The sequence below is a fragment of the Spea bombifrons genome, chromosome 3 (genome assembly GCF_027358695.1).
Source record: "Spea bombifrons isolate aSpeBom1 chromosome 3, aSpeBom1.2.pri, whole genome shotgun sequence".
Lineage (NCBI taxonomy): Eukaryota > Metazoa > Chordata > Amphibia > Anura > Pelobatidae > Spea > Spea bombifrons.
Genome location: NC_071089.1, coordinates 71,455,770 through 71,482,847, shown reverse-complemented (window position 1 = coordinate 71,482,847; position 27,078 = coordinate 71,455,770). Strand labels below are relative to the sequence as shown.

The 27,078-nt window shown below is 39.2% G+C and overlaps 2 protein-coding genes across 3 annotated transcripts in view; one reads left to right on the top strand and one right to left on the bottom strand.

Moving 5' to 3' along the window:
• Window positions 1-1,636: 1,636 nt before the first annotated feature.
• CFAP45 (cilia and flagella associated protein 45) lies at window positions 1,637-10,078 on the top strand. The gene is made up of 12 exons (XM_053459937.1): window positions 1,637-1,758; window positions 2,272-2,385; window positions 2,635-2,768; window positions 3,192-3,336; window positions 4,617-4,787; window positions 5,461-5,639; window positions 5,723-5,852; window positions 5,945-6,091; window positions 6,482-6,595; window positions 6,887-7,080; window positions 7,273-7,497; window positions 9,877-10,078. Exons 1-12 carry the CDS (start codon window positions 1,756-1,758, stop codon window positions 9,938-9,940), a joined length of 1,620 nt encoding a protein of 539 aa, XP_053315912.1. The 5' UTR covers window positions 1,637-1,755; the 3' UTR covers window positions 9,941-10,078.
• A 6,802-nt stretch (window positions 10,079-16,880) lies between these two features.
• Window positions 16,881-27,078, bottom strand: part of PHIP (pleckstrin homology domain interacting protein) — a 56,618-nt gene continuing 46,420 nt past the window's right edge. The window contains exons 27-40 of one of the 2 annotated variants that reach the window (XM_053458557.1): window positions 25,349-25,431; window positions 24,430-24,541; window positions 24,126-24,187; window positions 23,869-24,024; window positions 23,666-23,786; window positions 23,429-23,554; window positions 21,912-21,984; window positions 21,694-21,744; window positions 21,342-21,491; window positions 21,057-21,209; window positions 20,781-20,944; window positions 20,304-20,569; window positions 19,204-19,368; window positions 16,881-17,945 (exon numbers count right to left, since the gene is read on the bottom strand). In XM_053458557.1, the coding sequence (XP_053314532.1) occupies window positions 17,257-17,945; window positions 19,204-19,368; window positions 20,304-20,569; window positions 20,781-20,944; window positions 21,057-21,209; window positions 21,342-21,491; window positions 21,694-21,744; window positions 21,912-21,984; window positions 23,429-23,554; window positions 23,666-23,786; window positions 23,869-24,024; window positions 24,126-24,187; window positions 24,430-24,541; window positions 25,349-25,431 (2,371 nt within the window). In that variant the 3' untranslated portion in view covers window positions 16,881-17,256. The remainder of the gene's footprint in view (window positions 17,946-19,203; window positions 19,369-20,303; window positions 20,570-20,780; window positions 20,945-21,056; window positions 21,210-21,341; window positions 21,492-21,693; window positions 21,745-21,911; window positions 21,985-23,428; window positions 23,555-23,665; window positions 23,787-23,868; window positions 24,025-24,125; window positions 24,188-24,429; window positions 24,542-25,348; window positions 25,432-27,078) is intronic. The other variant, XM_053458559.1, reaches the window with a different exon arrangement.

Genomic DNA, 27,078 nt, shown 5'->3' with positions numbered 1-27,078 from the left:
GCTGACATTGTTCAGTAGTTATGGAAGCTGTGCAGGATAAAACACTGCACAGTGCTGTACACCACCGCAAGATGAGCAGACTGTGTGAACAGGAGGTACCACAGGAGTCGACTGGGTTCTCCCCTTTAGAACTGGTATATGGCAGGCAGATGCGAGGGCCCCTAGACTTGCTTAGAAACCACTGGGAAGGAGCGGTGGGGGCAGAGGAGACTCCCGTAGTTCAGTATGTTCTAGCCTTCAGGGATCGATTGATGGAACCTACCAATATGGTGTGGGAGAACCTTCAGGCCCCAGAGATTGCAGAAAAGTTGGTCCAATCATACTGCCCCAATACACACTCCGCAGGTGGGGCAGAAACTTCTTGCCCTGAAACCGACCAAGATAGTCAAGTTACAGGCCGCTTGGTGCAGGCCTTACCAGGTAGTAAAACTGCTCAACTACCTACCTTGTGGCCAAATGTTCTGATGTAAGAGTCCATCCGAACCTTCGATGTGAACATACTGAATGCTTTCCAGCAGAGACCAGAAGAGGTAGCTGCCATCTTTGCTTATGCAGCGTAAGACTCAGAGACCCTCCCGCTGCCGGAACTCGCCCGGAAAAGCCCGTCCAGCTTGCTGACCAACTAGGGCTGATCCAGAAGGACCAGGTGAGACCAATTTTTTTTACTAATCACACTGGGATTATAAATCTGGGCTCCATTGACTTGCATGGTTGAATGCAGTACCTGTACTCAACCTGCAGAGGATTGAATACAGGTACTGCAGGGGGGTCTAGAGAGACCGCCTTGAAAACGTATTTATTTTTTAATGGGCAACGCCTTTGATTGCCTTCCTATGCTCAGACGTCTGCTGCCATATACGGACGGATGGATGGATGGATGTTGACGACCCACAGGACCCCTGCAGTAAATTTTGGTGTTGCTGAATGCCTCAACATCAAGCCATTACAGCAACACCATTTAAGCAAAGAAAGTGATCTTAGATCGCTTTCTAAGCTTATTTAATGCCAAGACGTGCCATGCATGTCATTGGTCGTTAACTGACCATTTTTGGCATGTCAGTTAAGGTGTTAATGAACATGTTCTGCCGTATGCATTATTGTAATCACTGTGATAAACTCACAGCCAGCAGACACCCTAGGAAAGAAGGACATGGGGGAGGAGAGCAGAGATTTGGGGCCCAAAGAGGGGCTGGCCTTCCTAAACAGGGATATTAAGACATGTATTATACGGTAGATGCTTTTGCGCATTTTTTTACCCCTTAAGGTGGGTTTGGATACATGGTTTGCCCTTAAATAGCTTAAAATGTCCCGAATAATACATATTTTCCAGGAAATGTGTAGCGTTTATGTGGTTCTCACCCAAATCTATAATACAATTGGCCCTGCCCGCCAACACGCCAAGGGTTAAAAGTGACAAGACTTTTATTAGTGTTTCGGTGCGCTAAGCAGTAAGACAGAATCTGAACAGTCCTTCCAAAATTACTCAGTCCTTCCAAAATTACTCCGTCATCACCCCTGCCTCTCGCTCATCTTTTTATTTTTTTAGCGGTCCTCGTTTGCGTACGCAGGCACAAAACCGAAGCCAGAGTCAATGGCGGCACGCTGTTTCCTCATATCGTGGAGATTACCATGGACCAGCCACTTCCGGTTTGGTATTGGCGAAGAAACGGTTATCACAGCCGGAAGCGGTGATCGCCATGACAACGTGTCAACAATAACTGAAGTTTTGAGAGAAGACAGGAGCAGGGCACAAGCATGGTGAGCTGTGCATCAATAGCATAAAGAATACGATTACATGCAGATCGTTCTTATTTAATATACTATATACCACATGCCTTCTCTGTCTAAATATCTATCAATCGCAACTATTGGTAGGCTACCTCAAAACTTTCTGGTGATGTTCTTGTGTAAATATTTTCAGCTTAAGTGTTTCGATATCTTTTCCTGGCACGTCATGGACCTATAGTATAATACATTTAATTAATAAGGGAAGTTATATATATTATGGATATCTACGGGCAGAGGCCTTGCTAAGGGGTGTTGACTTACTTCAGCCTTGAATTTGTTGTGAAATGCCCTACATCTAGAATCATGTAGACTAGGAAACTCACAGTGTATGGCAGTTTTATGTTGTTTGTCTATGTGGTCATAGAGTTCTGTTAAAACTGAGAAGTGGAGCTGACCCTCAATAGAGGTTTCTCTTTGAGCCTATAGGATTCTTTTACCTAACAGCACTTCTGCCTCGTGATTTAAATGTATCCTTTTTAACAGCCGGAAAGTATGGTTGAGTCGCTTAGTTCCAGTAGCTCTAATCGGACTAAGTCCTGGAGGTACCGCACCAAGGCACTGTACTCACAAGTGGATGAGAGTCTTTTTGGTGAGAAGGTAAGTGGGCAGTTCCTTCCCTGACAAATTCACCAACTGGTTACTGCTAGCAACTGTGCAACCACATGGATTTGTTTTGCGCTGGTAAAACTTTATTACAAAATTACTTTCTGTTTGTAGTCCCTATGGAACCTAAAATTGATCTCCAGTCTCTGTAATGTTCAGCATAAGCCATAAATGCGACTTGTTATTGTAAGGTGTAAAATAAAATACATCTATCTAAATGCAGTTTGTCTTCTTACATATAAGCAACATCCGAAAGACAACAGCCCAGTTGCGCAGAGAAATGAAAGCAACAGTCGAAAAGCAGTATCAGCACCATCCATGGCCCGCAAGCCAGAGACCTTACGCATAATTACAAGTGACCTTATTCGAGATCTTGTGTAAGTTCCAAGTTATTACGATTCATTTTTAGTTCATGGAAAATGAAAAGATCAATGAATACTGCTCTAGTTATATATTCATTATTTGATTGTACTTGAGTAAAAGCAATAACAAGTTTTTATTCAGAATTTGTTTTGTCTGTTAATCTGTTTGTAAATTATCTTTATTGAAGTTATGCAAATTAGACAGTTTTCTGTTTGTGTTTATAGAAATTTTGTCAGTCGTATAATTTTATAGTGTTAATGACGTAAAGCAACCAATAGCAATTTGTCGAGAAAACAATTACATTTTTACAATTTAGTAAATTTCTTATAAATATTCTTGAGAATGGAAAACAGTATAATAAATGTTCAGTGCTGCCTAATTTCCAGTCCTGTAATTTTATACTTTACAAACCCCTTTCACTTTTATTTTATCCTCAGGGTTCCCTCGGAGGATCCATCTGGATTGTCCCTAATAATGCCTTCCAAGGAATTCCACCGCATAAAATCAGCTGCTCGTGTGCTGACAAAGGAAGAGCGAGAGAGAGCAATACAGTCGTTGAGAGAAGAAAAAGAGGCTGTCATTGTGAGGAACTGTCTTAACCCCTTAATGACAAGTGATGTGCCAGGCACGTCACAAAAAAGTAGTCACTTACCGACCAATGATGTGCATGGCATGGCATGGCATGTCATGTCATTGAACAAGCTTAGAAAGTGATCCATGATCACTTTCTTCGCTTAAATGATGTTGCTGTAATGCCTCCATGTCGTGGCATTAAGCAACACCGAGATCGGCATCAGGGACCCCGTGTGGCCCCTCCCTGGGGCATTAACATTCGTCATACACTGTATGGCGGCGGACGCCCATTTTAAAAGAGTTAAGCTTCAATGGTGTTGCTGAAATGCCTCGATAACGAGGCATTCAGCGACACTGAACACCCACCCCAGGACGTACTGCGACCACTCAAGAGATCTAGATTGATGGCAGAGTCCTTAAAAAAAAATAAAACAAGTTTCCAAGAGGGTCTCCTCAGACCCTCCTGAGAGCTCTGGCTCCCCCTGCAGGTTGGTAACATTCAAAAATAATTATGCAGCGATATCATAAGGGGAACCATCCAGTTCCAACAACAGATATATATATATATATATATATATATATATATATATATATATATATATATAAACAAAATGTATATAAATACAAAAAAAAAATCCTGACATGGATAAAGTTAAAATACTAGCATAGAATACCCAAGGAGTGTCTACTTTTAAAAAGAAATGAATGGTTTGATGGGAAAAAATCAGAGTAGCTGGGTTCAAAAACATCCCGAAAAAAATCACTTTCACAAATGTGGCCTTTAACCCCAAACAATCAGACAAACCCATGCATAGCTGGTATCGCTGTACTTGAGGGATGTTGTTGAACACATATTGGGATGTTGTGTGACAGTGTCATATACCAGAAGCTATAAATTCATACCTGAAGTACAATTTGTGTGAAAAAAATACAAAAATATTACTTCCAAAAACTTTGGCAAAGGCTGGTGGTAAAATTAGTGCATAGAATGGCTTCAAATACCAGCATTTGAAATACCCTGGGGTGTCTAGTTTTGCAAAATAAATGTTTTGATGGGGTACATTTGTTTATTTTTTTTACTTGAGGAACCTTTTATCATTGGCATATCATAACGAATAGTAAAGTGGGAGTTACAACTACCACTCTCCTGCACACATTGTTTAAAGTATTTTAAGAAGGCCTTCCCAACAGACTAGAATTACTGGTGCTCAAAGAGTGAGATACATTTTCACAAGATTTACAAAAGCCACACTTTGAAAGGTTTTCAAATATTTGCACATTTTTATTAGGAAGCTGTTAATGAGAGAAAGAATTTCATGAAGCAAAAGGAAATGCTTCGCAAGAAGAATCAGAAGCTGACTGAGCTGGAAGAGGAAGCCCAGAAGAGGGCGCAGTATCTCCTGGAACGTGCCAACACACTGCGAATGGAACAGGAGGATGAAGTAAAAACACTCAATGAGGTTGGTTATTCCTAGAATTGGATAAAAGCTTTAAAGTTTGTTATTATGGTGGCTTAAACGAAAACATTTTTTTTTCAAATAATCGGTCATCAGAAGCAGTTTAGTAAACAACTTTTACTGGGCCAAAGATGTATTCAACTCCCTTTCACCTTACTTTCCTTTAGTGTTGTAGAGCACAATGCATTGCATCATGGGTAGATCAGTGTTCCTCTAATCTAATGAAAGAGTGGCATTAATTATGATTTTCAGGTTCATGAGCATATAGACACACTCATTGTCACTGATTTTGCACCCATTATAGTTAAGAACTGCTGGTCTGTAGGCCACAGCTTGAAACAGCTTTGGTGGAACAAAACGTTATAAAATTCCCAGTACTGGAATATTACAGAGTTGGATCAATACTGTGGCAAACAATGCATTTTACCAAGTCACCAAGATGAGTTGAAATGGACCTACATAATATGTAGCAAAATCAGCGAGGCGACGTAAGAAATCTCATTTATTTAACTGTGCACTATAGAGAGCCAACCCTTCATAAAGCATAGTGAAATCAGATAGTGGTAACTGCAACCCTCCCACAAACTCCTGCTTGAGTGAATATAACCCAGAGAGATCTGTGCCCCCAGGGTCACTACATCTGTTGACAGCTCATTCAGCATCTCTCTCTTTTTAGTCAATTCTGAATGCGAAGTGTCATGCCATACGTGATGCTCAGCTTCTTGAGAAGAAGATGATCTCTAAAGAAATGACAGAAGAAGAAAAAAGACTGGATCAAATGATGGAGGTGGAACGGCAAAAAGCAATTAAAATGCAGGAAGAGATTGAGGAGAAGAGGAAGCAGGAGAGGATACAGTAATACCAATTCTGTATAACAAACACACACGTATATATATAATTATCCTTTATTGCCTTTTAAATGTGCCTGTGTTTTATAGAGGAAGGCAACGTATTATTGAACAGATTGGAGAAAATTCAAAGACCAGGATGCTTCTGGAGGAAGAGAGAGACCAGGAGGCCCAGCAGATGATGCAGTATCTAGAGGAACTTCAAATGCAGGAGTACAAGGTGAAAAAAGAAAAAAACACTGCCATTGTTAACAACCCATCATACTGCCTTTCATCTCTCTTTTTATATCTCCATTTTCTTGCCTAACTTAGGAGCTCGAGAAAAAACGCCAAGAGCAGCTTCAAATCCAGGCAGAGATCCAGCGCATTAATGCAGAAAACGAGAAGAAGAAGCTAGAAAAAAAGCAACAGGAGAAGCTGATAGACCTGGGCATCTTGGAATACACAAAACAGAAAATGGTATGTGCCTACCCTAGGAAAATAAGAAAGGGTGATCAGTAAGACCAAAGGATTGGTTCCTTTAAAAGGCATAGAGTAGGGCAGTTTAGTGCAAAAGGTTAGGGTTTCTTTTTTTTCTTTTTTTCCCCATAGGGTTCTTTTATACTTGTATATGCTTACGATTTGCTAAAAACTAGCTGGACAAATAAATGAGGCCCCCGTATTTACAGTGTATTTCTATAGGTTTCTAAACAGGCTTCATTAGTTCTTCAAATCTTTAACTAGCAGTAAGATATAAGTTGTATACACCCTTCCTTAAATAACAGATGAGCAGACCTTTTGTCAATTCCAGCATTTTCCTGCTGTTACTGTTAGTTACATTTCCAGAAAACAACTCTGATCCCTTTCCAGGCACGAGAAGCGGAATATGAGGCTGAGCAAGAACAGTTAAAAAAAAAGAAAGAAAAGGAAGTTGCCCGTTTACGTGCTTTACAGGAAAGAGCCAGAGACCATCGTGCAGAACAGGTAATTTACGATTTCATTGGAAATTTGAATAATTGCAAATAAATACTTCTCAGCAGTGACCCAGCGGAAATTGCTGAAATAAAGTATGCCTTACAGTTTGAAATCATGACCATATCAAGGTACATCATAAGCAAACACTCAATACCTATAGTTATACACGCAACCACCACTCAGAACTGTGACAAACATGTTAATAGGGTCAGTCTGCCTATAGATGTCATCTACATCTAGCACTACAATTATTATTGTGTTCCTGTTGAAGCTAGCTTTTTTTCCCCTTTCCCCTATTAGGATGCCTTGAGAGCAAAAAGAAATCAGGAAGCCATTGAAAGAGCATGGCGACAAAAGGAAATGGAAGAGGTGCGGAAGGAGGCAGAGATCAATGCCATGCTTAGGCACGCACGCCTGGAACAGGTGGCACAGAAGGAACATTTTCTGGCCGTTCAGGCGCAACGGGACCGTGCAGAATTTGATAGGGTGCTAAGGTATGGAGGATTCAGATCCTGTGAATGTAGCACTATGCAGGTACTCCAGCCCATCTTGCGCTACAGGAGCAAACTATCAATGTTTTGCAATATGTTTTCAGTAGCTTTAGCCCTGCATGCATTATAGGATCAGGTTTTGGATCACCCAGCATTGTTGCTGCTCCATTAGATCTTCTGCTCTCATCCCATCAGGGCGCAGCAGGAATTGAATGAGAGGGAACGCAAGGACCTGGAAGAGAAGAATTCCCAGCTGATAAAACATGCAGCAGAGCTGAGGCGCCAAGTGCGCGAGAATGAACAGAAGCAGGTCTTGAGCCGCATTGCGTTTTTTGATGAAGGTGTAAAGCTGGTTCAGGAAGCCAATCAGCGCAGAGCACGTCTGGATGAACTCAAGAAGAAAAAACTTGATGAGCTGAAGTAAGTATGAGGAACGGCATGCAGGAGAAATGCCCAAAATGGGCACACTGGTTAATGCAACGAAAACGTAACAATTTAGTCACTTCATACGCTAAATACAGTAGCTTTTTTTTTTACCATATGTAAATTTAACTATGATTCCTCTTTTCATACCCACACATATTAGACAAAATAATTTTGAATGCTAGTATGTAAAATAACTACTTTTTTTTATTTATTTTTTTTGCAATTTTACTTGGAATTCCTCCTGCACAGTAGGAGTCAGTGCTGAACAATCTCCCGTTTTTTGTTTGTCAACATTTACTGATTACAGTAATACCCCACCTACAGAGTTCATGTTCTAGACAGCCCCAATCTACATATTAATGTATTCCATGTTTCTTATACTACTGGCATAAGGGGTTGAGGGGGGGTAATACACTTGTCGTAACTTTTTTTTTTTTTTTTAAGGGCATTAGGGCACTAAAGTATATTTAATTATTTTTCTGCATGTTGTAATATGGATAGACAGCCTTTTGGCGTTCTCTCATATCTTATGGATGCCATTGCATGATCAGCATTCTTGCCCTTACTGTGTTATGCACGATCTGGCTCTGTTAGAAAGCCTGATTTCCCATGGAGCTGCTGCATGAGATGGAATTTACCCGTACGTCCATGGGTACCCAGAGGAAATAATTAACAGCAGTGTTCCCCCTCAGGCGCCCAGTCCAGTAATGAAACATTAATGAAAATGTGTAAACCCCCCCCCAAAAAAACACATGTACTGCCCAATAGGTGACCCATTTCACTTTCAATTCTAGGCTCCTAACTTAATTGTAACAATAAAAAGCAGATATACAGTGCTCTCCACAATTAGCACCCTGTGTCAATATGAGCAAAGAATGCTGTAAACAATTTTTTTTAACCCTTTGCTCTTTTCTTCAAAAAAATACTCTGCTCTCTGAGCAAACACAAGACAGGTTTATCCCCCCCAACCCTTTTGTTCAATACTTTGTGCCACCTCCCTTCTCCTATACTGCCTGATAAGATTGGAGAATACATGGCAAGGGATCTGAGACAATTCCTCCATACAGAATATCTCTAGATGCTTCAAAGGTAAACGCTGGTGGACTCTCCTCTTCAGTTCCCCCCACAGGTTTTCTATGGGGTGGAATTCAGGGGACTGGGATGGCCATGGTAGGACCTTGATTTTGTGGTCAGTAAACCATTTTTGTGTTGCTTTTTGATGTATGTTTTGGCTCATTGTCCTACTGGAAGATTCAACCATGGCCCATTTGAAGCTTTCTGGCATAGGCAGCCGGGTGCTCATTAAATATCTGTTAGGGTCCATGATGCCATGTATCCTAGCAAAAGGTCCAGGTTCTTTGGCAGAAGAACAGCTTCAAAACATTAAAGAGCCACCACCATAGTTAACTGCAGGCATGAGGTACTTTTCCATATGGCTAACTCTTTGTGTGCACCAGACCAACCGCTGGTGTTTATTGCCAAAAAGCTCTATTTTGGTTTCATCTGATCATGGAACCCAACCCGATTTGAAGTTCCATTAGTGTCTGAAGACAGTCGAGTTATTTTTTGGATAAAAGTTTTTTTTTTCTTGAAACCCTTCCAAACAACACATGGTGATGTAGGTTACAGTAGTTTTAGAGACTTTCTGACCCCAAGATGCAACTAACTTCTATAACTCGCCAGCTGTGATCCTTGGAGACTTTTCTGCCAAACGTACCATCCTCTTCACAGTGCGTTGAGACAATATAGAAACACGTCCTCTTCAAGGATAATTCACAACATTTTCAGTTGACTGGAACTTTAGTTATTGCCCTGGAGCTTTTGCTATTTTCTTTTAGCCACATCCCAATTTGTGAAGCTCAACAACCTTTTGCCACACATCACAACTATATTCTTTGATCCCTTTAATCAATGATTAAGGGAATTTGGCCTCTGTGCTACCTGTAAAGCAGGAAGTACTTTCCTGTTCCTAGTCACCCATGCGCACTACAAAATGTAAAATATCAATGGGAATATACTTTAAATATATATTTCTCATATGAATTTAAAGGGGCATCAATAATTGTGGTACACATATTTCACCCTTTATATATTATTTATATATTTATTTATTTTGGATAAACCCGTGTTGTGTTTGCAATTGTTTAGTATCCATGAGAGCAGATTTGTGTTTTTGTTTTTTTGGTTTTTGAAGAAACAATCAAAGCGTTAAACAATAAAGGCAACTTTTCACAGAGTCCTTTGCTCTTGTGTACCCGGGGTGCCAATATCAGTGGAGTGCACTGTAAATTTTACATTTTTAATCTTATCACGATCAGCTATAATCTACAGAAAACAGAACTGCCCAACGCCTCTTATTTGTCTCCATTACAGAATGGCTGGTCTTCCTGACAAATACTGCACAATGGTGGAGCGGAAAGCTGATCTTACAACTTAGTTACAGACTAAGCAAGAAAAACAAATTCTTATATCAAGCTAAGCTGGACCAACTTGCAAAGCTTTGTTTGTTGAAAATATTGCTTGTGTTTAAAATTTACTTACAATAAATGTATTAATAAAAACATTAATGCAGGCATTTCTGTCTAATACTTTTATGTTGGACTACAGGGAATGGTGAAATGCTACTCAACATTGACTTTCATTTGTGTCTATTAAGGGAAGCAGGAAGAGGAGGGGAGTAAATAGGACTTGTGGAAACAAAAGTATATAAGGAGAGATGTTGCCTGTTTGTTTTTCCTTTTTAGCCAGTAAGTAAAAATGGAACCTCTGGCATGCAGAATTTACGGTATACTTAAGAAGAAACCTTCATATAGGTACCATGATCTATTCATTAATCAGAATTAGTAACATGCCTAGTACAAAATAGACAATATAAACCCATAAACATACAACGACAATATGACTCACACATGTTAAGACATAGGTACAGAAGGAAAAGAGGGTCATGCTCCTGCAAGCTTCTATTAGAAGGTTTAAGGGAGAAGGAGATGGAAAAAGGGACTGCTCTGGTGAGGAGTTGATTGTGATGAGGGTGATGTGAAGAAGTCCATGACACGGGGAATGATTGTTTCATATTCTTTGATTACATAGGTTTTTAGTGAGCATTTAGGGGAAATAGATTAGAGTCTGACAGAACTGTGTGTCCAGATCCTCCTGAGACCTCGGAGGCTCCCTCTGCAGGATGATCACAGGTACTGCAATCATGAATGGAGTGAAAAGAGAGAGAGAAACTATAAATGCCTTACCTGGGAATTTCTTTTCCTTGCATATCATCAGGTATAGCTCCTACTGTTCCTAGGCAGGACAGAAACAAGACTTGAACACCCAGACCTCCCCTTACCTACTCAGTGAAACAAAGCCCAACAATTGCAAAGAAAAAAAACACAAAACACTTGGTGTTTTGGATGGAACAAAATATAAGTGCTACCCGATTATAGGCAAGGAAAAGAAATTATGAGGTAAAGAATTGACAGTTCCCCTTGCTGTCACTGGTACAAAATATTAGGGAGGGTGCAGAAGCCAGCAACCAAACATAGAATCTTTAGGACAAAAATGACAACCGGTAGTGCCTGGTAAAGGTTCTGAAACGCTTGCAGACTGCAGCTTTACAATTAGCACTAGGCAGAACATCTATCTTCCAGGAGATAGAAACAGAACATCTAGAGTGAGTCTTCAGATCAAGGGGAATGATCTCCAGGAACAAAGTCTCTTGAAATAAATGCAGAGGCATCTCTTGGCATGGAATGGAGACATTCTTCCTTACTGCTAGCAGAATAAGGGCAGAAAGTGTGAAAATAAATCTCTTGATTCAGGTGAAATGAAGGCACCATCTTTGGTCTAAAGTCCAGAGGTAGACACACTAAAACACAGTCTTCGTGAAACTTCAGAAACTGCTTGGACATGAAAAAACCTAGATATCTACAAGAGGTGTAACGGCAAAAGTCTTTAAGGTGAGGAAAGGGAGGGAGACCTTTTGAAGAGGTTCAAACAGAGCCGCTATCATCTTGACAAAATGACACCCAGATTCCAGGCTACTTAAATACACTTATAACTGAGACCTCAGCCTTCAGACTAGAGGGGAATCAACCTTTAGAACATCAAAAATCCATCCTACATTGGCAGTCTCAGCAGTGAAGCCATTTATTTTAAATTGTGAAGATAAGATCTTCCAAAGCTTAGCCTATTAACAGAAATAATCTTCCCACAACACTGTAGAAGGGTCTTAACTACACTGGAAGAAACATGACCAGCTAGCCATCTCCACTACATCACGCTGTCAGTTTCAGATAATTCGGGTTGAGGACTTAACCCTGATGGAGCAAATTTCTTCTGTCTGGCTATGAGTCCAACATTACCCACCTTACAGCTGTTAAACCTTGTCTGCTTTGACTACCCCTTGTTTGCATCAAATCAGACAAGGACTTCTCAACAACAGACATTCCTTAGATTAATTCTTTCCAGTGCTTGAGAGACTTTCAGACCAACAAAAGCTCTAGGTGGTAGATGCATCTGCAGACTTTTGGCGTGCTCCATAGGGCTTAGACTGAGCGGCCTAGGAGTGTAGATCCTCAGCTGGTCCAATTTGCATCCATGAAGATGAATATCCAATTCCGCATGTGCCACTTAAGTCCTCTGGAAGTTCTGACCCAGCCTTGGGTGATTTGCACTTGAAGAGCATGTTCAGACTGTGCCACCAAGAAGCCCTAGTTAGGGGATCACATTTATGCTGCGCTCGCAAAAGGTAGGTGACCACTGCCAAGATCTTCATAAAAATCTGTGGAGCAGGAGCAAGGCCAAATTGGGAGAGATGGAAATTGGAGATGTAGGATCCCTCCTGAGGAAGTAAGAGCCAAACATTGAAACTATTGATGAGACTCCCCAATGGGGATGTGGAGGTAGGTTTCTTGTAAGTCTAGGGTGGCAAGTAAGTACGCAGGTGACAGACTCTCCAAAGTGGTGTTTAAAAGTTTCTTCTTGAATTGACGAGGAAGAGATTGATTAATTCCAAGTCTCTAATCAGCCGAGAACCTCCTGAGGCCTTTGGAACTACAAAGACTGGGGAATAAGTGCCACTGTATTTTTTGTCTGGAGGAATTTGTACTAGGGCCTTCTTTAATACAATATCCTGAATCAGCTGGAACGCTTCCCATTTGGTGTGGTTTGGGGAAAGTCATAACAGAAAAAACCCTGAGGAAGCAGAGAGGCAAAATCTAGGGTGCATCATGACCTTATAAACGGCAGGACACAGGGATAATAAAGTAATGGCCCACCAGTCTGGGATGTCCTCTGAACAGTTGCTTCTCTGTAAAGGGAATGCTGCACAGGTTTTTCTTAGCACCCGTGTCCGCTGACCAGCGTTTCAGCCACAGCACCCCTCCTAGCCACAACCGATAAGGCAGAAGTTCCATCAGACATTCGCAGATTAAATGATCTGGAACTTGAATTATGTCATCCAGGACTAGTTGTACACCAGCAACAAGAGGTGGTAAATATAATGGTATCTATTTGAAACAGAGGTACATTTTGTCTTCTTCAAGATAGAAGGATTTTATCCTGTTTTGGGACATATAGTATATATTTCATTATAACCGATGATGGCTTAGGAGACTGCAGCTATAACATGAAAATATTGTAAAATGATGACAGTATTTACTGAGAATTTTGGTATAATCTAAATATTGACATTTCAATCTCTTAACTATCTCACCAATAATCTGTAAAAGTTGTCTAAGAACTGATCTAATTCAGTACTTTTAATCATACTTACAATTTAAAAAGACAACAGAATAGCACTGTGAAATTTAGTGATTTATTTTGCTACCACCCTAATTATTGCCTTCTGCTGTTTGGGTTGTTGCTCCTGTGTGGAAGAGTTAACCATTTGGTGACTATTGGAAATTAACCCCTTCAATCCCAGGGGTTTTTGGTACCTCAAAGCCCAGAGCAATTTTGCCATTTTTGGGGTATGTCGGTTTAGCGATGATTCTCTTTTCCTGTGAATAGTGTACCCATGTAAACTATATATTGTTTTTTCAAGGAGAGATAGAGCTTTCGTTTGATACCATAGTTGGATGATTAGCTGAAAATTTAGAATGAGAAATTTAGTAAAAACTAGCGAAGATTAGAAAAATAAACTAATTTTTTTTTAAATTTTCCCTCTGAATCCTCACAAAATTAGGTAAAGTGATGGAAAATCCCCTCCAAGTTTATCAATTCAGGTGTCCTGATTTCAGAAATACCTGATTTATATAGATTTTCCAGACTTTCCCAGCACCAGGGAGCATACTATTAGGTGTACAATTTTGTATAATTTTTATGCCTATGGCTTAACGGGTTTGGGGGTTGTGAACGGGGGCAGGAGGGTTATACTGGCTAGATGTTATGCTAGGGCAATGGGATGTAAGGTTTTTTTAAGAATTTTTTTTATCTTTTTTTATATATATTTTTTTTTTTTAAATTTTTTTGTATTTTTTATATTTTTTTTTTTTACACAGTAATGGTAGGAGGTCCTCCTAGGGACCTCCTGAACATGCCAGTGATGTCACAGTGACATATAATTTTTTTTTGTATTATTTATATTATTATTTTAATGATTTATTTAATATTTTTTAAATTAATCTCCAGCTTTTCACTTACAGGACGGGAGGGGGAGTGAGAGAGATGGTTTCTCACTCCCCTCCCCGCGATCCCCCTGCACCGATCACACTGTGATCTCTATGCAGGTCCTCACAGACCTGCATAGAGATCGCAGCGTCTCTGTCCGATGACCTTCCGCGCGATCGGGCAGTTTACCGGTAACAGCTTACCGGCTTTCATGCCGGAAGCTGTTACAGGCGATCGGACAGCAGAAAGCCGGCAAAGCCGGCTTCTGCTGTCAGTGGGGAGTCCAGGCTGTCAAACGACAGCCTGGTCTCCCGTGCAGCGGCAGGGATGTGTCCCTGACGCTGCGCGAAGGGCTGGACGTACCGGGACGTCCATAGGGGTTTCTTTGTGGGCGTTTTTTGGACGTCCCGGTACGTCTATAGGGGAACGAAGGGGTTAACACATGATGTTTATCTCTGGTGATATTTTGATGAATCTGATATGTTTATGCCATATCATGTATTTCACGTGTTGCATCTTTGTATGTGTTAGATCCATAAACCAGTGAATTATACCCGATAACCGATTAATATACACGTTTGAAGGTAGATTCTTATATTTTACACTGCATGGATCATTTAGATACTTTGTAAATTGTTTTTCACTATACATTTCATGATTTACTACAGTTTGAGTTATATATTTTTGATGATCTGAAATAATTTAGAATATAGGGTGTCTGTGTGTATCGATATTTGGGGTGCTGTTCTACAATAATCAATAGCACTAGCATTTGCATATGTGATAGGGATATTTATGAGATAGAATATTGGTTTTGCCTATTTTAACATCTGCTGCTGAGACACCATCAGTTACACCAATCTTTGGGACAGAACTTGCCAACCCCCAGCAGAAGAGATCAGGAAAAGAAGGGCTCCCTCTACACAGCCAACCAACATCACCAGACAGGCACTGAGGTGGAACCCTCAAGGCAAGCAGAAGACAGGCCCATCCAAGAAACATCTGGCAATTTGACCTTGAGACTGACACCAAAAAGATGGGAACAAGCTAGAGAGAATGCCCCAGGGCAGAGGACTCTGGAGATCTGTAGTTGGCAGCCCATTGCCTGGCAGGAGTGACGGGATAATACTTTTTCCTGCAACTGTATTGTTTTCCTTGTATTAGGAAAATAAAAAAATGCCTAGATTTCAAATTCATTTTTTCAACTCCCTTATTACAGACAATTCCAAAAAATATTGAATTTCCAACATTCCATATGCAGATTTCTCTCTTATTTTTAAAGAAACCAACAGCGCCCTCGCAGATGCAGAACTACAACTCCCAAGTTCACCAGGGGTTGCCTGGCAGGGGGTTGCCTGCTTGCAGCCCCTTGTTCTACTTAGACCATCGACTTCAACAGAAAACGAGCATTCATCGACCAATTCAAATAGTGGACCAATACGCAATTATTTTGTAGACTACCAAATAAATACATATTTCATTGTTATCCACAGCAGTGCATTTTTAATACATTCAGCTAATTTATACAACTAGTCTTATACAGACAGCATACATAACGTGTAAAAATAAAGGCACACAAATTAAAATGATATCTTGCTTTAGCTTTCTATTTACTTCTGCCTGGGTGGCATAGATTACCGGAGAATAAAACAAAAAATAAACTAAAAAAACAGAACAGTGTGAATCGACATTTCTAAAACGCGACTACATGAAACATTGCTTTGACCGTCCATTGATGAATGGCCTATTCAACTTAAAAACCAAAACTGCTTGGCATTTTAAAAACTAGTTTTCAATTCTACAGCCACCTAAAAAAGCAATGTAAAATATTTATACCTGGATTATAAAGGGGTAATGCGTGTAAACCCACAAGTGTAAACATACATATATACAGTTATGTACACACATTGAATATGTACACATTTTATGTAATATTAGCATGTTCAAAGTTAACAAGGAAAAAAAACATATACATATATACACACATACACACACAGTAAGGTACTTTTGGATTTTCCAAAGGGAACAGTTCTGTTTGGCCCACATGAGATTAAAAAACCAACAAACTTTATACAACAATACAGATTATCAAACTGAATGCACATATCTAAGAGACCATGTTTCTGTTACCATAATCAGATGCAAACGGATGGCCTAGATATGCAGTAAGAGGGTACCAGCTATAAAACTGAGTCCATAGCAATAATAAGTATTGCTAAACATGTTACTGGTGAATACACTGGATGCGGAGATTATAATATATATACATATATATATTTATATATATATACACACACACACACACACACACACACACACACACACACACACACACACACACACACATATACATACATACACACTTAATTCTCCACTTCCTTTATCGTTATTTTTATGCACACTAAAATGCCCCAAAGAATTCTGCCACTGCATTTTTTTTTTTTAACAAAAGTACCAAAAAACATTAAGTTTAAGTGAGCACAGCTTACAATCTCTTAAAACCAATATACAAGTTAGTTATATTTTTTGTTATATATACAAAGATTGTGCGCAGTTGTAGTCCTTAACTGTATTCAGTCTCAGTCTTTGGCACAATAATTTGATTTAGTGATTGGTACAAGAATTAAGGTCTGAAAAATTAGACAAATGAAATATTTTCCAATGTGGATATATAAGTATACATAAATATATATCTTTTCAGAATATTTCTATGCCTTTGTATGACCACACACACACACACACACACACGGTGTTAACCATTACTAAAATATATGTTTTGCTTTGTTTTTATCATTTCCAGTCGGTTACCAATGTCAAAGGATTCCCGATGATGTCTTTTCAGCACGAGTTTCCATGTACCCTCATTTCTCACAATTACACAATTCCATTTCAAAGCCCTAGAAAGCATTAAGATCCCAAGTCCTACGTATTGCAGAACCTGTGTGCATGTGAAGCTTTGAATTTTGAAATGTATTCACCTAGTTAATAGGCAATAAATATCACCTATTTAAGGTAATGAAAAAGAAATGAAGAAGTTTCCTCTCCAACCCCACCAAGGAAGAATATCCATTTAGCAGCACAAAAGCAGATGGTTCTCTACTAAAGTTTTTAGTAGAGCTGCCTTGAAGGAGTTAGCAAAGCTCGCGGTATTTACCAGCCGATCAAGTTTGCTTTTGCTTTCTCAGTCAGTTTTCGTACCCTTCCCCTACTGGAAGTTCCAAAAGTCAAAGAGGTGTCCTCAAACAGAAGCTGCCTCTGTTCCTCCTCAGAGTCGTCTTCGTTGTAAAATGCAGTCCTCCTCCCCTGATTTCTAGTCCTTATTTGGGACTCAGAATGGTTAACTCCTTCATCTGGCGTTTCCTCCACCACTTCAGACTTTCTACATCTGCTTCTTGTTAGTATTTTTTCGCTGGTATTATTTACAGCTTCTTCTTCTTCAGCAGGTGGAGGCAGTGACGGAGTGGCTTCAGATTGCTCGATTTTTACTTTTGGTTTCCTACCTCTTCGTTTTTTTGGTACCTCTACCACAGTCTTAGCATTTGGCTCCGAGCTGCATGTGGAAGTAGGTTGTTCTTCAACTTTTCTCTTGGTTTCCACAGAGTTCTCAGGGGTGTTTAGTGGAACACTCTGTTGCGCCTCATTTTTGGGATATTTGGGTTTTCGCCCTCTTTTCTTGGGTAACATAGGTACTACTATATTAGTGTCCATGTTGTTGCCGTTGTTAAGGATAACCTTAGGCTTCCGGCCAGGGCGACCTTTCATAACTGGTTTGAGAGGCTGTTTTCCATGTCCGTTTACTTGAGGGCTTTCTGCTGACATTGCATGTCCTTTCTCCTCTCCTGCAAAAGATAAAAAGTAAACGGTACACAGAAGTACTTTGATTTCAATGAGAAAATATTCAACATGCATGAAAACAGTTTTGCATATTTTTTGTGTTTTGTTGAATAATAATTAAGGGAGCAGTTTCATGTCACTGACAACCTCAGTACAGAATAATGCATACTAAGGTAGTGTGAGTCAGTGGTGTTGCTAGGGTGGCTACAGAAGCCCTGGGACATGATTTCATATCCCTGCACTCTGCGCCAGTGGTGTATGTAGGGTGCGTCACAGGTGCCACTGGCCCTTTGTTTCTGCCTCCCTGGGCCAGTCCAAAATTGTATGTGCGTGTTAGTGAGTGACTGTGTGCATGTGTGTGCGAGAATTTGCAGCCCCGATGCAGCAGATTCCCTGTTACTCTGTGGTCTGACATTTCGTGCCACTGAATGGCAGCTTAATAGTATGTCCTCGCAAAACCAGCACCTAAAGCAAATTATGTCCTTCACTACTGTCACCTGGAGACACAGGCAGATCAGCAGAAACCGCTAGGACGCACTTCCATGTATGTGATTGCTAGAGGAGCCACACTGCCTTCTGCAAAGTCTACTAACATTGCCTTCGGAAGCGATCACTGCTTCCCTCTCCTTCATGATCACCGTGAGCCAGAGAGGGGCAAAGACGACAGCTTACTTTTTTTTAAATAAACTTGGCTTGCTAATCACTTGATCAGCAGTCTGTAGAGCTGCCTTTTTGTTTGGGTGGTTTTGAGTGACATATCTCAGTTAAGAGCCACAGATTTAAGGTAAAAGAAATTGTAATAAACTGAAAAAGTAGATGCAATTGTAATCCTGCTACATACATGGCATACATACATGGCATATGGGGCGTTTCCAAAATTAGGACAAATACATCTATATTTTTTTCATCTCCACTGGCTTTATCTAGGTACATATATTATTCTGTGTGTGTATATAATATATATATATATATATATTTTTTTTTAGATATTTTTTCCCCTTAAATGTTCTCTTGAAATTTTTTTTTGTAATAAATGTATTGTTTATATACGCACAATTTCATAAAATAAAAAAAAAGCCCAACTTGCCCTGAAGAAACAATATATCATTTACTTAAACTAAATATGACAGAGGGAAATTATGCTTGAAAACATAACAAAAAATACCCTTTAGTCCTTAAAGTGTACAGAAACAATGCATTAAGGCTAAAGTGGTTAAAGACTGTTAAAGCAACAATAGTACAGCAAGTAAAGCCGACGGTTACCTTGACTTGGGTAAACGGCTGACCTCATCCGACGCTTCATTGGTTTATCTTTCTCCAAGTTTTCTTTGGACATGTTGTTATTGGTTTGTTGGCTTGTGCTTTGTTGGCCGGGGCTAAATGTTGCAGTTTGACATTTGGCGTTTCTCCCAGTGTTTTCTATCATAGCTGTTTATTGGCACAGAAAAAAAAATTTGTTGACAAATTATTTTGTTTTATTCCAGACCCAAAGGATAATTGAAACATTCTCCAAATAAGTAGAATCATATACATCCTACAAAGCCCAGGTGCCATTTCTGATGTTCTACAAGCAAACTGTTAAGCCATTACACGTATCAGACTCCCTCACTCTATTAGAGTCCACCATGTCTGCTGGGCGGCTGATCATTTATTTGGCTACAATAAATCTAAGCGTCTGATGCTCTAGTTTCACACTCTTCTTATATCCCCCTTTGAAATATCTTTTATTTATATTGTGCCAACAATTTACACAGAACTTAAAATACATTAATAATTAATAATAATAAGGGGTAGGACAAAACCACATTTGGCAGACAATACAATAGTTAAAGAGGGCTCTGCTCGCAAGCTTACGCTCTGGAGATAAACATGTGTTTTTATCACATATTCACATCTTCTTTCAACCAAGCTATACATATTGAGATCATTTAGTCTTTCTGACCATTTTTATCCTGCAAAGCATACACCATTTTAGTAGCTCTGGTCTCTCTCCCAAATTGTACACAATAGGTGAGGTCTGTAAGAGATCTGAAAAGTGGGAGAATCACTCTAGCTAAACAGTCTAACATTAAACAGTGCCCCAAAAGCTATATTCTGTCAGAAATTATTTCTCTTAAGTCCCTCTTCTCTTTTGCTGTCAATGATAAAAATGCAGCTGCCACATACTTGTGCATTCTTCTAATTTACTTAGCCACTTCAGTCTCCTATGGACATACATATACATCCTAAAAAGGCAATGATTGCATGGGTACATCAAACATGTAAAAAGGAATCTTAATGAAACTTGCATATGGTAAAACAAAACCCTGGCACTGAAGGCGTTAAATCAATTGCCGTTTGGCTCGTTCCACCAGGAGACATACCCGATTTCCCCACAACTGTAGGAGTATGGGGCTTGGCAGGCAGTGGTTTAACTGTAGAAGATGTTGATGGCTGCTCAGCAACAACTGGGTCCATCTGACGCCTGTAACTCCTGGTACGAGCCATAGGACTGGTTTCTGTGGCTTTTCCGTTAACCTGGATGGCTGACGCTTTATGAGCTCCTGACCGAAGCGACGTTGATCCATCAGACACAGCACTAACCTCTTGCTTTGCATGGTGCCTTACGTACCGTCTCTTCCTCTCCGGACTTGGAAACGCAAAAAAAAAAAAAAAAGAGAGAATCAAATGTCAAATATTAAATATTTTAAAAATTCCTAGTAACTACCTTTTCAGCTGCACAGGCTACAGTTTACCAAACATGTGCATGTGACAATGTGTCAAATGGCGAGCACATGTCTAGTTACTTGTGAGACACTTGTGAACATCTTGGAATGCCACAATGCTTTACTTATAATTACCTGGAAGCAGGGCTACTGCTAGAAGAGCTATCTCGATTCCTTTTCTTACGACACCTGGTTATGATGTTACGTTTGTGGAAACGCAGAGCAGACTGATAGTCCGATAAAACGGTGCTTGCCCGTTCCTCAAAAAAGGCAGACAGACGCAAACTCATGCTGTAAATCTGTAGGGAGAAGAATAAACCATCAAACAACTGAAATGTTTCATAAAACACGATCACATCCTAAACCTAAAAAGGCACCAGAACTGGATGAGTGCACATGTATTAAACATACCTTAGATCGCTTGCTTGGCGTGTAAGCCTTTGAGTTGCTGAAAATGAGCCTCACATCTTTGCACAAATCCATTGGGGATTCATAGGTGTCTGCTTCCAAATTTTCTCTCACTGTCCCAAAATCCATTGGGTTGTCAATGATATCTCTGTAGTCCTAAAGAAAAAATAATTAAGTTTATAACTTAGGCCAATGAAATTTCTAATGCAGTGTTATCTTATACTACTACAATGTTTCTAACAATATTGCTATGTACTGTGACGCACTGTTTAAGTACCAGGAACCTACAGAGTACTCTAGGAGGTCCACGGGCTGACGAAAAGGTTCGGAGTCTTCGCACTGGAAAATCAGATTTAAGAGCTCCTTGCACTGAATCTTCCAGGAATGTAGATCATATGATTGAGCTCTGCTTCGTAGCCTTCGTCTAGGCTGATATTCCTGAAATGCAGCACGCAAACAGCTTTATTAGATATTCTTATCATTTTTATTGAATACTTTTATAAGCACTATGCATTATTTGTACAGTAACATTCCTAAAAACATGGAAGCTGTCCGGAATAGGCATGTATTTTATGAACAGGTTAAGCAAAGCACATGCCTATTGATCTGATAGTTCTCTCATATACATGACATACTTTACCTTTCTTTTCCTTGTGGAGGTTCCAGGAACATCTGTATCTTTCTCTTCTTCCTGGTTAGAAAATGCAATTGTTTTTACATTTTAAATTAAGTCTCTCATAATGCTCATCAAGCAAGTTAATATATAATAATCACAGCTAAAAAGTATAATAAACACCATTCTTTTTGTTGTCATATGTAATCAAAATCCATAAAGCACCGTTTTTTTTTTTTTTTTACCTCTTCAGAGTCTGACAACAGCTTCTTCTTCATACTGTTATACGGTGGAATAATGTCATAGCAACATTGGTCCCTGCATGAAAACAATCATATTTAAGTGGGCTATCATTGGCTAATGAAAAGGTTATTTCTCAAAGATTTGTTTTAACATTTTTGCAGCAATTTTCTTCTCTCTCGTTTAGTGCCCCCACACAAGTTATATATTGCTTTTTCAAAACATGAAGGGCTTTCTTCAGTCACCATTTTATTGATCATATCTAATTTCCTATAAAAAAAATAAACTAAAACCATTTTTGCTCACTTTGATTTGAAAAATATTTTAACCATCTACACAGGTTTAGAATACCAAAGGTTTTAGGATTTTGTGTTTTGCAGCTTTAGGGCAATAAGCACAAGTAGCCTTTTGCTATTTCAAAACCATATTTTTATTTTTCAAATCTGGTAATCCTGAGCCCTTGTCCTATTTCAGAGATCTATGGAGTCTGTCAATTCAAATTACCCCCATTAATACATATATTTTTGAAAACTAGACATCCCAAGGTATTTTTAATGCTAGTGTTTTAACATTTTCCATGCACTAATTCTACTATCAAACTTTGTGGTAGTAATTTATTTTGGATTTTTTTCTCCAAACAAATTGTACTTATGGAATAGGTTTACTACTCCTGGTATATGTCACTCCCAAACAACCCAATATGTGTTCAGCAACTTCTCTCAAGTACAGTGATACCATACATGGGTTTGTCAGGTTATTTGGGAGCAAAAATGCCCCATTACATTTGGGACATGCCCAATTCAATTTTTTAACTTAGCATTTTGACATATGGTCCTTCTGCCCCCATGTCCTACTTGGGATATCTTTGAAGCCAGACAATTACATTTTTGTGATGCGAAAGTAAGTCCATTGACTTACAAATTTAAGTGCAATACAGCCTGCAAGGGGAGCCCAGAGTTTTCAGGGGGGTCTGGAGAGATTTTTTAAAGGGTGCCACTATCTTTCAAGAGGAAAACTCTCACGCAATGGCAATTGTGACCACTATCCAGAGCGATCACTATGCGTACTGAGGTGGGGTTTCACTATATTGTTGAATGCCTCGCTATCTAGGCATTTCAGCAACACCATTTAAACTAACATCTTTGATCGCTTTCTTTGCTTACTTAATGGTAGTTAAGGGATTAAAGAATTTACGAGTGATCATACTCCATCTGTCCCTCTAGGTCAGTGCTGTACCCTAATGCTACCCTAATGTTCTAGCAAGGTAAATTATACGAGTTTAGCTCTTTTTGTACTGACATTATTCCTGCCCAAATATCTATACACTAACACAAAAGAATATGTAATCATCTGGTGAAAAAAGATCACAAATGTCACATTTCAACAACATAATGCAACATGATCTAGTTGAATTGGACAATTTAAATATATATTTTTTAAATACACCATGGAAAGGATAGAGGGGGGGGGGATCAGGTATGTACTACAGTACAATCAACATCTTTCATTAATGTTAACCTACTTTATAAAATGCAGTAAGACATCCGTAACAAATTTGGCAGACTTCACAATTGGGCTTCCCGGTTCATTGAAAGTACGGGTGTTGTGCTCTATGTATCGGACCTCCCACATTAGCGATGAAAGCCTCCTGCAGGATAAACGTGGACACATGTTATCTCTTACTAAACAGCTCTTTGCTGTCACACATTTTGCTGTGTTTTAAATGATTAATATATTACATTTGTTTATAACCCATTACCTATAAAATCTGTTTTCCAGACGCTCTTTGATTGTACTGAGATCAGTTGGGTACGCCACCACAGTGCTGTACAGTGGGTATGCCTGAAGATCTACAGGCGCCACAAAAGCAGAAGCAATATCTAAAGCAAAGAGAAATGCATTGCTGACCAAGAAAACATGCTTTATGCTGAATGATCCACCCCCAAAAAAGACAAAGGTTACCAAGGGTCATAAGCTGGTTGATTGCTGCAATGATTCTCTCACATTCTTCATCCCGGCTCCGGCATCCCCACTCTCCATCCAGGGTCCTGTATAGTAGTGACCGGACTTCGTTTTCAGTCAATGGGACACTGTTGCCCAACTCATCAGGAAACACAGCTAAGAAGGATATTAAAAAGTTAGATGTTGAAATTGCACAATAACAAGCATTGTTACCTTTCTCAACCCATTCATATGCTCATAAAGCTTTACATACGAACCAGTATCAGGTATTAGTTCCATGTCCCAAGGACTCATCTTCTCAGTATCGCCATTGTCCCAACTAAAAAAAACATATACATTGAGTTTGTTTACATAATATAAAAACAAAACACCATATTCTATGCAAGGTATCAGTAAGCCTTCAGAATCACAGCCTTCACGAATTTAAAAAAAAACAACAGATGTTAAAATACATAAAAATGTCTAGTACTCAAAATTATTTCCACTGCCTGAAATGCAGCCATTTTGCATTTTTTAAATCATGAGAAACCAGGAATACTAATCCCTAATGCAAATACTTGCCAGACATTATAGCATTGAAACAGACTGTCAGGGTAATCCTGCTGGAGTGGTTCCTGGCTCTCAATGGTTCCAAACCACCAAGCGTCATCGATCACAGACCGGAAACGATCCCCTATGTAGAGAACATAGTCCATCACAAATTAGGGAATGTTGCAACTGGGAACTTGTAGATTACAGCTCTTACACTAGTTTTGGCAAGTTACGTATTAGACACAGAACAGTGGGGCAGATGACTCTAAAGCTTTTCTGTTTTAATAAGAGAAGGTTAACCCTTTGCGGTCCTATGTCGGAATATATCCGACAAAATATTTTTGGCGGTTCTGTCTGGTTCACTAGTTTACCGCTAGGTGTCGCTATTATAGCAAAAAATATTTATAGCTTGTGGTTCAATGTTGGATTTCCTAGTAACCACTAGATGTCGCTATTATAAGGAAGAATTAGCCATTACTACAGTGACACTGAATGTGATTTTACTGATGAATGATTATAAAAAATAAAATTGTCATACAATGAAAAAAAAGAGACGGACATAATATATGATTTTAGAATAGTAGTTATTATTAATTGCTTTGTTGTAATAAGAAAATATAACTTTTGTATAAAAATTAAGAGTATGTGTTTTTTTCCAGAAAAATAAATTGGACCTGCTTGGCGCAAAGGGTTAAGAATATTTTAGAATCTTTTGAGAATTCTGATGAACATGTTCTTCCTGCTGTCTGTTCATTAATCTACATATGATAATGTAATCAGTAATGGCACAATACTCAAATACGGAATGAGAAACATTCCTATCAATTTGTGTTCCAGGTACACAATGATCAGATGCTAAAACATGGATGTTACTGAGATTAAGGGGAAAAAATGCTGTAGAAATATCCACATTTTGGTTTTCGTCTCATTAGTTTGCTTTGAGACATACCTATGCTCCATTGCCTCCGCCTGGCCTCATCAAACTGCTGGCGCAGAACTAGAAAGTCAATCACATCAGGCATGTCATGATACCTAATAAAAAATCAGCAGGAAAAAAGTTAGCCACAATATAACGCATCAATCAGCTTTTTTAACACTGCCTGCCTACACAATCAACTCACTAAAAACTAGATCTTTTCAGTTGCAGCAACAGACAGTACACTACAGTCACAAACTGGGACCAGTATGATTAACCTCTTCGTGACAAAGGCTGATTTTACTTTTTGTACCCTTCATGACAATGGCCGTTTTAACATTTCTGCGCTGCTCGTGTTTAGCTGTAATTTTCTTCTTTCCCGTTTACTGAACCCACACACATTATATATTGTTTTTTTCAGGACAAGAAGGGCTTTCTTTAAATCATTGTTTTGATTGTATCATATTTACTATTAAAAAAAGTATAAAATATGGTGAAAAATTTAGAAAAAAAATTAGAAAAATCTTTTACTCATCTATAAAAGGTAATGAAAAAACCTGCTAAATAGATTCTACTATTTGTCCTGAGTTTAGAAACACCCAATGTTTTTATGTTTTTTTGCTTTTTTCTACACGTTATGGGGCAATAAGTACAGGTAGCGTTTTGCTATTTCAAAGCCATTTTTTCCAAATCTGGTAATTTTTCCTCCCATGTGCCATTTCGGGTATCTTTGAAGCCGGCCAATGCAATTTACCCCATCAAGTCATATATTTTTGAAAACTAGACAGCCCAGGGTATTCCAAATGCTAGTATTTTAACCCTTTCCAAGCACTAATTCTACCATCAGCCTTTGTCAAACTTTATGGTAGTAATTTTTTTTGCATTTGTTTTTTCACACACATTTTACTTCAGGTATGAATAAACAGGTTCTGGTATATGTCACTATCATAAAACACCCCAATATGTGTTTAGCAACATCTCCTGAGTACAGAGATACCTCACATGAATGATTTTGCCTGGCTGTTTGGGGGCAAAAGGGCCACATTTGGGGCATGCACATTTTCAATGTTGAACTTTGGCATTTGGGCATCCACTGCCCATGCCCTATTTGGTACATCTTTGAGCCGGGCCATTTCAGTGTGCCCAACAAAACCATATATTTTTGAAAACTAGACACACCAGGGTATTTTAAATGGTGGTATTTTAACTCTTTGCATGCACACATTTTACCACTAGAATTTTTTCAAAGTTTGCAGGAGTATTCTTTTGTGTGCATTTTTCCCCCACACACCTATGTTATGTATGAATTTACAGCTCCTGGTATATGCCGCGGTCACCCGACACCCCAATATGTGTTCAGCAACATCTCCTGAGTACAGTGATACCCCACATGCATGGGTTTGTCATTTTTGGGGGGAACTAAAAGGCCACATTTGGTACGCGTGCATTTTTCTAATTGGAAATTAGATGTGTGGCCATCCTTACCCCCCCCCCATGTTAATTGGGACATTGTTGAACCCGGACAATTCAGTTTACCCCATCAAATCATACATTTTTTAAAAGTAGACACCCCATGGGCATTTAATATGCCAGTATTTTAACTCTTTCCAATGCGAGAATTGTTTTAAGCTAATGTGCTAATTTTAGGACTTGCTCACAAAAATATATTTTATATATATATATATATATATATATATATACCGTATTGGCTCGAATATAGGCCGCACTTTTTTCCCCCACTTTAAGTTTTTAAAGTGGGGGTG

What these genes read in the sequence shown, in the direction of transcription:
- CFAP45 (XM_053459937.1), top strand. An exon ending in GACCTTATTCGAGATCTTGT is followed by an intron (nt 2,769 to 3,191) that starts GTAAGTTCCAAG and finishes TTTTATCCTCAG; the next exon opens with GGTTCCCTCGGAGGATCCAT. An exon ending in AAAAAACTTGATGAGCTGAA is followed by an intron (nt 7,498 to 9,876) that starts GTAAGTATGAGG and finishes TCTCCATTACAG; the next exon opens with AATGGCTGGTCTTCCTGACA.